Source organism: Stomoxys calcitrans, chromosome 5 (assembly GCF_963082655.1).
Source record: "Stomoxys calcitrans chromosome 5, idStoCalc2.1, whole genome shotgun sequence".
NCBI classification, from domain to species: Eukaryota; Metazoa; Arthropoda; class Insecta; order Diptera; family Muscidae; genus Stomoxys; species Stomoxys calcitrans.
In genome coordinates this window covers 89,600,656-89,613,376 of record NC_081556.1, presented here as the reverse complement: position 1 = coordinate 89,613,376, position 12,721 = coordinate 89,600,656, and the positions used below count along the sequence as shown (strand labels likewise).

Here is a 12,721-nt window from a genome sequence, read left to right as displayed (position 1 = left end):
ATCCTGGAAAGGCCATTAAGGAGGTTGTCGTGATGGGCTTACAGAAATGGGTTGACAATCAATCCAAGGAAGGCGAAGCCGGTGCTCTTCAATCGCTGATACAAGATACCGGAGTTAAGACTTCCGTCCTTGGACGGAATCACCCTACAGCTGTCGAAGGAGGCGAAGTACCTTGGCTTAGTCCCCGTTTGGAAGCTATCATCGAAAAGGAATACGTGGGGATGTTCGGTAGGAAATTGGGGGTAACGCCCAAGATGAATTATTGGATATATACGGCCATTGTGAGAGCAGTACTGACCTATGGGGCACTGGTTTGGTGAGTGCCGTGGATAAGATGACTCATTCGAGGGTCCGGAAATTGGCCTGGATCGAGTCACACTGAGATCTGGACCACAGGCAAGTCTGGTCTATGCAGCACATTAGGGCCTATATTCGGAACTACTCCGCCAAGGTCGCACTAGGAGCACTGAGGGAGCTCGGCATGTTGAAGGAAGACAGGTGTGGACACAGTTCCATCTTGGATGCTGTGGATGTGAAGGGTAGACTAACGAGAAATTTCGACTATCTGGCAACGATAACGATTAGGATATTCAAGATTCGTTTTCCCGGGAGTGATGAGACCTCGATCTTTACAAGATGAAGTCAGGGACTGTATTGGAGGTTTACTCCGACACACTCAACACCGGTATATTTTTAAGACAACTGGACTACAGACGTTCTTTCAAGCAGAGGTCTGTGGCATTACAGTAGCCGCAAGAGAAATAATGCCCTCAAAACTCAGGATTTATGTGGACAGTATGGCGGTAACTAAGGCCCTGGGTTCGAGCACGGTGAGGTCGATGTGTATGGTGGATTGTTTGGAGTACCTGGATAGGCTCTGGGTCCACGACGCTGATATGGTTTCCGGACATGAAGGAAATCCGGACACCAATCAATCGGTTCCGATTAGGACAGGATTCGCTTTCCCGAGAATGATTAATGGAGGGTGAATGCTGTATCTGAAGAGGATGAGACCTCGATCTTCACTAATGACTCCAAGTTGAAATCAGAAACTGTATTGGAGGTTTACTCCGACACACTCGACATGGGTATCTTTCCGAGACTACTGCACGAGTGAAAGGCTTCCGGTAAACCAACCAACTTTATTGACGGCAGTCCTCTGGCCTTCACTGCCAAATCGCCAGCCCTTTCATTCCCCATTACTCCGTTATGGCCCGACACCCAAACCATGCGGATTTTCCTTCTTACACTGCAAGACTATTTGTAACCTTACCGTCCTGGTTGTTATTGCCCTTATGGCAATTTTACTGTCGGTAAAGATGTTCACACTCGACGTCCTAGCGTTAGTACCACACCACTTCACGCATTCCGTGATTGCCCGGATTTCCGCCTGCAGGACCGTATTATGGTCAGGCAGTCTAAAACAGATCTCAATCCCTGGGTTCTCAATGTAGAAACCCTGGCCCACTCCGTCCTCTAGCATTGATACATCCGCGTAACGTGATCTTCCAGATGGCAATACAAGGGTTCCGTCAATCCAAGACTGTGCCGATGGCAACAGTGCCTCGCACTCGACTTCAAGGTTCATCTCAGGTATCCGATCGGAAATCTCTTCCCTTCCTTCCAGGTTTCCAATCGTCGCCTCGATTATACCGCGAGGGTATGAGTTGCTCCCATCCTCAATCTATTCTCTTATCGTCTTGAGTCGCAGTGGCTGCCTCACACTTAATTAAAAATTTTATCTACGTGTCGTATATATGGGAGCTGTACAAAAAATCTGAACTGATTTTTGATAGAGTTTGTATTGAGGCTAAACAAGTAAGAGCGTGCTAAGTTCGGCCGGGACGAATCTTATATACTCTCCACCATGGATCGCATTTGTCGAGTTCTATGCGCAGAATCTCTTTAGACAAACAAAGAAAATTGAATAAGAACTGTTATGCTATTGGGGCTATATCAAGTTATAGTCCGATCGGGACCATAAGTGAATGCTGAATATTATGGAAGTCATTGTGTTTGGGAGCATTGGGAGCTATATCAAGCTATAGATCGATTCAGACCACATTAGACACGTATGTTGAAGGTCATGAGAGAAGCCGTTGTACAAAGTTTTTCAAATCAAGAAGTCAAGACCCAACATCGGTTTATATGGCAGCTATATCAAACATTGACCCATTTACAATCCCAACCAACCTACACTAATAAAAGGTATTTGTGCAAAATTTAAAACGGCTAGCTTTACACCTTCGAAAGTAAGCGTGTTTTCGACAGACAGACGGACGGACGGATGGACGGACATAGCTAGATCGTCTTATAATGACATGACGATCAAGAATATATATACTTTATGGGGTCTCAGACGAGTATTGCGAGAAGTTACAAACAGAATGACGAAATTAGTATACCCCCATCCTATGGTGGAAGCTATAAAAAACGGACGACAGACGGACTATTAGCACAGAAAGTATGGGTTGCCTAAAAAGTAATTGCGGATTTTTCATATAGTCGGCGTTGACAAATTTTTTTCACAGCTTGTGACTCTGTAATTGCATTCTTTCTTCTGTCAGTTATCAGCTGTTACTTTTAGCTTGCTTTAGAAAAAAAGTGTAAAAAAAATATATTTGATTAAAGTTCATTCTAAGTTTTATTAAAAATGCATTTACTTTCTTTTAAAAAATCCGCAATTACTTTTTGGGCAACCCAATATATGCAGGTGGACATATCTACACATTTATCACAGTCTCAGTAGTGATGCAGGGTACAGTTTTTGGTTTTTTAATAAATTCCATATAAATGTATACCTAGTTAACCGATTTCATAATATATTTCAATTATTTTGCTTATTGAGATGAAAAAAAATGGAGGCCATGCATTTAAAAACAAACTACTTTTAGTTTTTTGTGTCACCTCATGCTATGGTTGTGGTAACAAAAAAATAGAAATTAAGTTGTGAATGCAAAGGATTTAAATTTGATTAAAAAGGAATGGGTTTTTAATGTACTGACTCAAGGGAGCTGCTGGCCCATTTTCCTATACTGTCTCTGCCTCTTATCAGTGAAAGTGTTGTATGTATAGATAAGTTATCATGTATTTTAACTCAAATTTTCCATATGTGAATGACTCCAAGCACAAACACCGGGGCTTTTTAATTGAAAGAACGTCATTCACTTCACTAATACATTCGCACAACCACCATAAACACTCTCTATTTTGTTAAGACCGAAAAATTGAGTACAGAACACTGTTGTGGAAAAGAGCTTTTATCTGATAACACCTAAAATAATAAGCACTGGCTAGTTATTGTTGTTGTTGTTGCCAATTACCAAGTTATTCATCGCTTCAACGCTCAATTGCCAAGGGCTGTAGCGAAATTATAACCACAAGCAAACGTTGAATCAGTTCGAAACGAAACTCGCCGGAGAGTGAAAGATAAAAATCGAAAAAACTTAACGAAACGAAATAGTATAAATTAAACTAAATTGAATTGGCTCTCAAACCAAATATTTTCGTTAATTACCACATTGACACTTTAATTCTTATCTGAATCAATACCAATAATCAATTGAAGTGCGTATTAAAAAGAGGCAACAATCGACCATATTGAATTGAGCTAAGGCCAAATGGAAAAATCAACACAGTCATCAGTCGGAGCGAATACCTATCGCAATACCGCTGTTGGATCGGGAACCAGAACAAGCAGTGGCGTCGTTGTCTACGATACAACACCAGGCATGAATCAAAATCAACCACCACCACCCACTTACGATCAGGCGACTGGCGTGGGGGGCACAACGACCACAGTTCACAATGTTACCTTTACGAACACATCCTCGCAATGGGCGGCCCCCCAAGGAGCACCGATACAGCCGGCGACCCAGTATGTAGCCTATGCCACACCGGCCTCTTCATCAACCACCACCTATTCCTATGCTCCGGTTAATCCTACTCCTCAACCAGCCGCCACATTGCATATACATCAACAGCAACCTGGTAGAGGGCAGCCACCAGTAGTGATAATACAACGTAAGTGTTATATTGTGATTACATTTCTGATTTTGAAGTTGTTGAAGAAACTTATACATAATATTGTATTTGGTGAAAGTTATAAATTGTTATTCCATTTGACACAGGACCTCACTATTACACGTGAACTGAAAAGAACCGTTGAACAGTGGGAAAGAATCGAAAAAATAAAGATAACTTTTTAAAAAGGTTAGAGCTGAGTTGTTATCGAGATCATTTGCAAAATTTCAGGCCCGGCGGCTCATGCTAGGGACTTAAAGTTGGTCACCTCGGCATTGTGGAGAAAAAAATTGCTGGATAATGCTTAAAAATCCCTACATAAAGTCTACTTGAGAGTAGCAAAATCTCCACTGGTTTCAGGATTATTGAACTTTTCATTTTTATTTTTGAAATTTTGGCCGAGATTGGCTTTGTATTTACGCAGACTTTTGTTGCTCGATTTTCATTTTAATAATTTCATGATTTGGATTCGTGACAAAATTTACAACACTTTTGCCACCACAAGTGTCCACATCTGATTAATCAGTTCAAAGTTATACAGTTTGGAAATCAAACAAGTAAAATGGCGTTAAGTTTGGCCGTTGGTCTTTGAGGTAACTATATCCAAAAATAAACCGATCTAAATCATATATGACACGGATATCGAAAAGCCTAACATAAGTCAATGTGTCAAATTTCAGTGAAATCGGACTAAAAATGCACCTCTTATGGGGTCAAGACTTTAAATCGAGATATCGGTCTATATGGCTGCTATATGCAAATCTGGACCGATTTGGGCCAAGTTTCACAAAAATGTCGAAGAGCCTAACACAACTCACTGTCCCAAATTTTGGCGAAATCGGATAATAAATGCGTCATTTATGGCCCCAAAACCTTAAATCGAGAGATCGGTCTATATGGCAGCTATATACAAATCTGGACCGATCTGTGCCATAATGCAGAAGAATGTCGAAGGGCTTAACTTAACTCACTGCCTCAAATTTCGGCGACCTCGGACAATAAATGCGCCTTTTATGGGCCCAAAACATTAAATCGAGAGATCGGTCTATATGGCAGCTATATCCAAATCTGGACTGATCTGGACCAAATTGAAAATGGATGTTGAAGGGTCTAACACAACTCACTGTTCCAAATTTCAGCAAAATCGGACAATAAATGTGGATTTTATTGGCCTAAGATCCTAAATCGGCGGATCGGTCTATATGGCAGCTATATCCAAATATAGACCGATCTGATCCAAATTGACAAAGGATGCCGAAGGGTCTAACACAACTCCCTGTCCCAAATTTCAGCAAATTCGGATAATAAATGTAGCTTTTATGGGCCTAAGACCCTAAATCGGCGGAACGGTCTATATGGGGGCGATATCAAGATATAGTCCGATATAGCCCATCTTCTAACTTGACCTGCTTATGGACAAAAAAAGAATCTGTGCAAAATTTCAGCTCAATATCTCTATTTTTGAAGACTGTAGCGTGATTTCAACAGACAGACGGACGGACATGTCTAGATCGTCTTAGATTTTTACGCTGATCAAGAATAGATATACTTTATAGGGTCGGTAATGGATATTTCGATGTGTTTCAAAAGGAATGACAAAATGAATATACCCCCATCCTTCGGTGGTGGGTATAAAAATGTGAAAAATTGTATTTTTCCATTTTTTTCCAAAAAAAAAGTAATTTCTTTGATTAATATTTACTGGAAAATGGTTCTTTAATATCTTTACTTTTTTTCTACTTTTGCAAAGAGAACATATCGTAGATGCATTTTAAGTGAAATTTGAACTAGATATGCCAATTTAAACGGGTGCAATATGAGCTTCAAAATAGCAAATTTAAAAAAAAAATGGAAAAACCCTCGTGTTTTCAAAATGCACAACCGAGATCAACCATTTGGGCCAAGTTTTTTACTTCATATGTCTCCCTCCTAAACAGTCTAAACAAAATTTTTTGCACCAAACAATATTTGTGGCCTCCACAGCAAATTTACTAAAAATGCTCGTCATGACATTTTAAGTGGAAGTGCGTCCGTCTGTCCGTCCATCTGTCAGTCCGTCTGTCTGTCGAAGCACGCTTACTTTCGAAGGAGTAAAGCTAGCAGCTTGAAATTTTGCACAAATACTTCTTACTAGTGTAGGTCGGTATAGCTGCCATATAAACTGATCTGTTTTTTCCATGAGGTGTTTTATTATGACTTCCAACAACTGTGTTAAGAATAGTTCAAATCAGTCCATAACCTGATATAGCTGACAAATAAACCTATCTTGGGTCTTGACTTCTTGAGCATCTAGAGTGCGCAATTCCTATCCGATTTGGCTGAAATTTTGCACGACGTGTTTTGTTATGACTTCCAACAACTGTGTTAAGAATACTTCAAAACAATCCATAACCTGATATAGCCGCCATATAAACCGATCTGGGATCTTGACTTTTTAAGCCACTAAAGGTCACAATTCTTATCCGATTTGGTTGAAATTTTGCATGAGATGTTTTGTTATGACTTTCAACAACTGTGCTATTAATAGTTCAAATCAGTCCATAACCTGAAATAGGTGTCATATAAACTGATATGGGATCTTGACTTCTTGAGCCTTTAAAAGGCGATTTAGTTGAACTTTTGTACAACGGCTTCTCCCATGACCTATAACATAAGTGTCGAATATGGCATGAATCGGTTTATAGCCTAATACAGCTCCCCTATAAAAGGATCTCCCTATTTACTTCTTCAGCCCCTTAAGAGCGCAATTCCTACTAGATTTGGCTGAAATTTTACACAATGACTTCTACTATGGTCTCCAATGTTAAATATTCTTGTATCCTTTGTTTGCCTAAAAGGAGATACCGCGCATAGAACTCGAAAAATGCGATCCATGGTGGAGGGTATATAACATTCGGCCCGGCCGAACTTAGCACGATTTTATTTTTCTTCTAATTTTTATCACAATATTAATTAATTAATCTTTTTTCCATTTTTATTACAGAACCCATGCTGCCCTTGGGCCCTGAGCCCGTCTATCTAACCTGCCCAGCTTGTCATGTTCAAAAACTAACGCGCATCGAATTTGAACCTAGTTCACGAACTCATTTAATGGCTGCCTTGTTGTGTTTATTTGGGTAAGTTTCACTCTACATACACTCGAGAAAAATATGTGTGTTTGTTTTCAATATTATGTAGCCAAACACAGAATGGTAAATAAATTACTTAGACATAAACAATTTTCTATTTTATGTCTACCAAATGTTATCAAGCCTTTATATAAAGGCATTTATTTCGCATCTGATAAGGGCAATGATAACAAATTATAACAATACACAATTTTAGTCAATTTGTAATGATGGGGAGTTTATTTCGTTACTTGGTTTATAACAACTCAAAATATTGATTGACAAACACGTGATCAAGGTGACAAGACAATGAACATAAGTGTGAAAATGTGACAACATATAGTCTATGTGTAACCAACTCAATTTTGTTTTTTTTTTGTAAAACATCAAATATCGGGTCTTACATTTAATTTAATGAAATACAGGTTAGCTGAAACGAAGTGATACCAAAACGAAAGACCACATTTTTTGGTGTGAAAATATTTCTTATTGTTTCAAATACCAAACATGTATAGAAGTAATCTAAATTTCGGAATCCATTATCTATAGGACCACACGCACTGCTTGACATGAGCACAGGCAATAAATAAAACAATTGGGACACTTTTACGACAAACAAAATACTTTTATTACGAAGTTTTTCTTTTATTGAAGCTATGTAAGTTTTCGCTTGAACATATCAAACGTTAGCCATAAAAGTAGCATTATTGAACCTCACAAACTTTGTTCATTGTTAACTATATTTCGAAAGACTAGGTTAGACTGCTCCTTGTCCTATGGTGGAGGGTATAAAAAGGTCCATTGAAACCTAACTTACTTGACTTTGTCTTTTTATTAATTATTGTTTAGAAAAAACACCTATTCAAATAATTAATTATTTTCTTGTTTCTTACAGACTTTGGTGCTGCGTCTGTCTACCGTACTGCGCTGGAAGTTGCATGAATACACAACATTACTGCGGCAATTGTGGAAAGTTCTTGGGTACCTATGGCAACAGTTTATAGAGTGGCCATTGTCATACCCACGGCCAGATGAGAAAAATAACTATTTGTATATAATAAACGTACATTCGCCTTTATGAAATTTTTTAATTATTGTATATAAAAAAGTAAATTTAGTTTAAGATAATATAAATTTCTGTATATGTAAAATAAACATAAAAAACATATATGTATGTATTTTAAGCAAATAGTATGAATATTTAAGACCTTATTCACAAACCTTAATGAAACCTTAAATTAGATCTATTTGACAGTTTTATAAAGGAAATCTGTCAAATAAACCCATTTCAAATCACAATAAGTTTTGTGAATACTGGTGTTAGTAAACAACAGATTTGAGAATAAAAAAAAAACTTTTAAATGAGACATATACATTAAATTAATTTTTTTTATGATTTTTTTTTTTTTGGTATAAAATCAAGTTGACATACCCAAGAAAGACTATCTTTTTTCTTTAATTGGCTATGACAGAATATTTGTTCCACTAGCCGAACGTAGAATAGCGTTCTAAGCGCCTCGATCTTCTGCGCTCATTCTAAAATCTCTAATACCAAGTTTAGAGGTGTCACAAGTTGATCTTTCAATCGGGCTTTTGGTCTTCCCGGTTTGCGTGTATCACCGTGTTTGCCTTCAAAAGACTTCTTTGCTAGAGCTTCTTCGTCCATTCTGAAAAGATGACCTAGCCAACGCAGCCGTTGTATTTTGATGCGCGTAACTATTCTATCGTCTTCATACAGCTCGTGGTTCATACGTCGCCTATATTCTCCATTAACGCAAACTGGTCCATATAATTTAAGAAGAATCTTTCTCTCAAATACTCCAAGCACTGCCTCATCTGTTTTCACAAGTACCCATGCTTAGGAACCATATAACAGCACGGGTAGTATCAGTGTCTTGTATAGTGTAATCTTCGTCTTGTTTCTAAACTGCTTGCTTAGTCCAAAGTAGTATCTGTTTGTCAGTATTATTATTTGCTTAATCTCAAAACTGGTGTCATTCGTTTTGGTTACGGCGGTGCCGAGGTAGTTAAAGTTACTGCCCGTCTCAAAGTTGTGGTTCCCAACGTTCTCCATTTTCTTTATCTGCTCGGTTGTGCAAGGCTTTTTGGGAGTTGAAACCATCCATTTCGTCTTATCTCCATTTACTGGCAGACCCATTTTCACTGTCATTCCGGTTGCATGATAAAAATCCATTTCCGACCCTATAAAGTATATATATTCTTGATCAGAGTAAAAATCTAAGACGATCTAGACATGACATTTTAAGTTGAACTTGTCAAGTCCGTCCGTCCGCCTGTCTGTCGAAAGCACGCTAACTTTCGAAGGAGTAGAGCCAGCACAAATACTTCTTATTGGTGTAGGTCGGTTGGGATTGTAAATGGGCCAAATAGGTCCATGTTTTGATATAGCTGCCATATAAACCGATCTTGGGATCTTGACTTCTTGAGCCTCTAGAGGGCGCAATTATCATCCAATTTGACTGAAATTTTGCACATAGTGATTTGATATCACCTCCAACAACTGTGCGAAGTATGGTTCAAATCGGTCCATAACCTGATATAGCTGCCATATAAACCGATCTTGGGTCTAGACTTCTTAAGCTTTTAGAAGGCGGAATTCTTATCCGATTTGACTGAAATTTTGCACATAGTGTTTTGATATCGCTTCCAACAACTGTGCGAAGCATGCTTCAAATCGGTCTACAACCTGATATAGCTGCCATATAAACCGATCTGGGATCTTGACTTCTTGAGCCTCTAGAGTGCGCAATTCTCATCCGATTTGGCACAAATTTTGTACAACGGCTTCTCCCATCGCCTTCAACATACGTTCATCCGATTTGGCTGAAATTTGGAACACAGTCTTGTGTTACGACTTCCAACATCCATTTCAAGTACGATCCTAGTCGGTCTATAAACTGATATAGCCCCCATCAGGAACGTAGCCCGGATTTTTTTTTTTGGGGGGGACACCCCAACCAACTTTTTAAAAAAAAAATTCCAAAATTCTTCTGTTACTGCGAAATTGGTGAAGATAGCTCAAATTTTTTATTGGTGCTTCTGGTTGCAGGGGATTTGTATATAGCTCCCATATAAAACGATCGACCTACTTGAGTTCTTGAGCCCCTTGAAGCCGCAATTGTTGTCCGATTTGGCTGAAATTGAGCATGCGGTGTTCTGTTATGACTTTCAACAACTGTGTCAACTACGGTCCAAATCGGTCTATAAACTGATATAGTCCCATATAAACCGATCTCCCGTTTTGACTTCTTGAGTTCTTACAAGGCGCAATATTTGTCCGATTTGGCTGAAATTGAACATGTAGTGTTTTGTTATGACTTCCAACAACTCTGCCAAAAACGGTACAAATCAGTCTATAACCTGATATAGCTCCCATGTAAGCGGTCTTTCGATTATCATTGATCGGTTCCTAGAAGCTATAATTTTTGCTGGTTTGACAAAAGTTTTGTATGTAGAATTAAATTATGCCATTCAACTAAATTTATTTTGCATAAACTTTTTGCAGAATCCTAGGTGGTGGGTTCCCAAGATTCGGCGCGGCCGAACTTAGCACACATTAATATTTTTTTATACAGATAAAATTTCAATTAAAATAACAAAACTAGAATTAATGGAAAATTTATGTAGAATTCTGTACCAGAGAATTTTTTGTTAAATGTTTGTCTTTCGGTACAAATGTTATTGAAAATTTTTTGAAAAAAAAAATCCATGAAGTTTTTTTTAAAGAAAATTTGCATTTTGTTTTAAACAATCTCAAAAATAGTATCTTTGGAAAAATTACATTGGAATTCTGTTTTTAAAGAAAATCTGCTTGATCCTTTGTCTTCAAAAATGTTTATTAAAATGTATCTTTAGAAAAAGTTTTAGGAAAATGTTGTTCAAAAGATGTTACTGAAATTTATAGAAATCTTTCTTTTCGAGAGAGCCCAGGCCTAAGGCAATACTTCTGAAATATTGTTTTTAAAAAAAAATTATTGACATTTTTAAAAAATGTATTAGACAATGCCGCAGCAATTTTTTTATTGAAATGCCGTCTTTAGAAAAATATGTCTCTCTGAGGTTTATCTTTACATAAAAAACTTTCATTTTTTTCTTGGAATTGTGTCCACATTATTCCGATAGGGATTGTTTTTGTTTCTATTACAAAGCAAAATAAAAAGACCATAAAAAGATTAGACAAAATGTGGTATAGCAAAATGCGTTCAGCAGGCCCAAAAAAATTCATTGAAGTTTTGGCTTAAAATATAGGAGAATTTTTCAATGAAATTTAATCTAGAGAAAAACAAGTAAGAGCGTGCTAAGTTCGGCCGGGCCGAATCTTATATACCCTTCATAGGCAAATAAAGAATATTGTATAAGAACTGTTGTGCTATTCGAGCTAAATCAAGGTATAGTCCGATTCGGACCATAAGTGAATGCTGAACATTGTAGAAGTCTTGGTGTAATATTTCAAAAGCAAAATCGAGAGATCGGTTTATATGGGAGCTATATCAGGTTCTTGAGCGATTTCGACCGTACTTGGCACAGTTCTTGGAAATCCTAACGGAACACCACATGCGAAAATTCAGCTAAATCGGACAAAAATTGCGGCTTCCAGAGGCTCAAGAAATCAAATCAGGAGATCGGAGTATATGGGAGCTATATCCAAATCTAAACCGATATGACCCATTTGCAATCACCAACGATCTACATCAATATTGAGTATCTGTGCAAAATTTCATGCGGCTAGCTTTACGCGTTCGACCGCTATCGTAATTTCGACAGACGGAGGGACTGACGGACACGGCTAGATTGAATCAGAATGTCGAGACGATCCACAATATATATATGCTTTATGGGGTCCCAGATTAATATTTCGAGGTGTTACAAACGGAATTTTTAGATTAATACAAACGGAACGACTATGAAGCGAACGATGGTGGGTATAAAACAGAACGATTAACAGCAAGCAGCGCACCCGAATGATGACGCATGCTTACAGCAGTTTTTATACCCTCCACCATAGGATGGGGGTATACTAGTTTCATCATTCTGTTTGTAACACCTCGAAATATGCGTCTGAAACCCCATAAAGTTTATATATTCTTGATCGTCATGTCATTTTAAGTCGATCTAGCCATGTCCGTCCATCTGTCTGTCTGTCGAAAGCACGCTAACCTTCGAAGGATCTTGACTTCTTGAGCCTCTAGAGGGCGCAAATCTCATCCGATTTGACTGAAATTTTTCGTGGCATGGTGTTTTGGTATCACTTCCAACAACTGCGCTAAGTATGGTTCCAATCGGTCCATGTTTTGATATAGCTGCCATATAATCCGATCTTGGGACTTGACTTCTTGAGCCTCTAGAGGGCGTCCGATTTTTATAAATTTTGCACGTAGTGTTTTGGTATCACTTCCAACAATTGTGTTTAGAATGATTCAAATCGGTTTATAACCTGATATAGCTGTCATATAAACCGATCTGGGTTCTTGACTTCTTGAGCCTCTAGAGGGCGCAATTGTCATCCGGAAATTTTGTACAACGTCTTCTCTCATGACTTTCAACATGCGTGTCTAATATGGTCTGAATCG

At 38.2% G+C, this 12,721-nt stretch overlaps 1 protein-coding gene across 1 annotated transcript; it reads left to right on the top strand.

Moving 5' to 3' along the window:
• Positions 1-3,026: 3,026 nt before the first annotated feature.
• On the top strand, positions 3,027-8,241 carry LOC106088006 (lipopolysaccharide-induced tumor necrosis factor-alpha factor homolog). Its single transcript, XM_013253283.2, has 3 exons — positions 3,027-4,023; positions 7,007-7,139; positions 8,026-8,241. Exons 1-3 carry the CDS (start codon positions 3,621-3,623, stop codon positions 8,132-8,134), a joined length of 645 nt encoding a protein of 214 aa, XP_013108737.2. The 5' UTR covers positions 3,027-3,620; the 3' UTR covers positions 8,135-8,241.
• The last annotated feature ends 4,480 nt before the right edge of the window (positions 8,242-12,721 follow it).

Bases quoted from the DNA above. Each gene is read 5' to 3' on its own strand.
- LOC106088006 (XM_013253283.2), top strand. From the start codon at position 3,621: ATGGAAAAATCAACACAGTCATCAGTCGGAGCGAATACCTATCGCAAT. The intron at 4,024-7,006 runs GTAAGTGTTATA...TTTTTATTACAG, and splicing joins ACCAGTAGTGATAATACAAC to AACCCATGCTGCCCTTGGGC. The intron at 7,140-8,025 runs GTAAGTTTCACT...TGTTTCTTACAG, and splicing joins GCCTTGTTGTGTTTATTTGG to ACTTTGGTGCTGCGTCTGTC.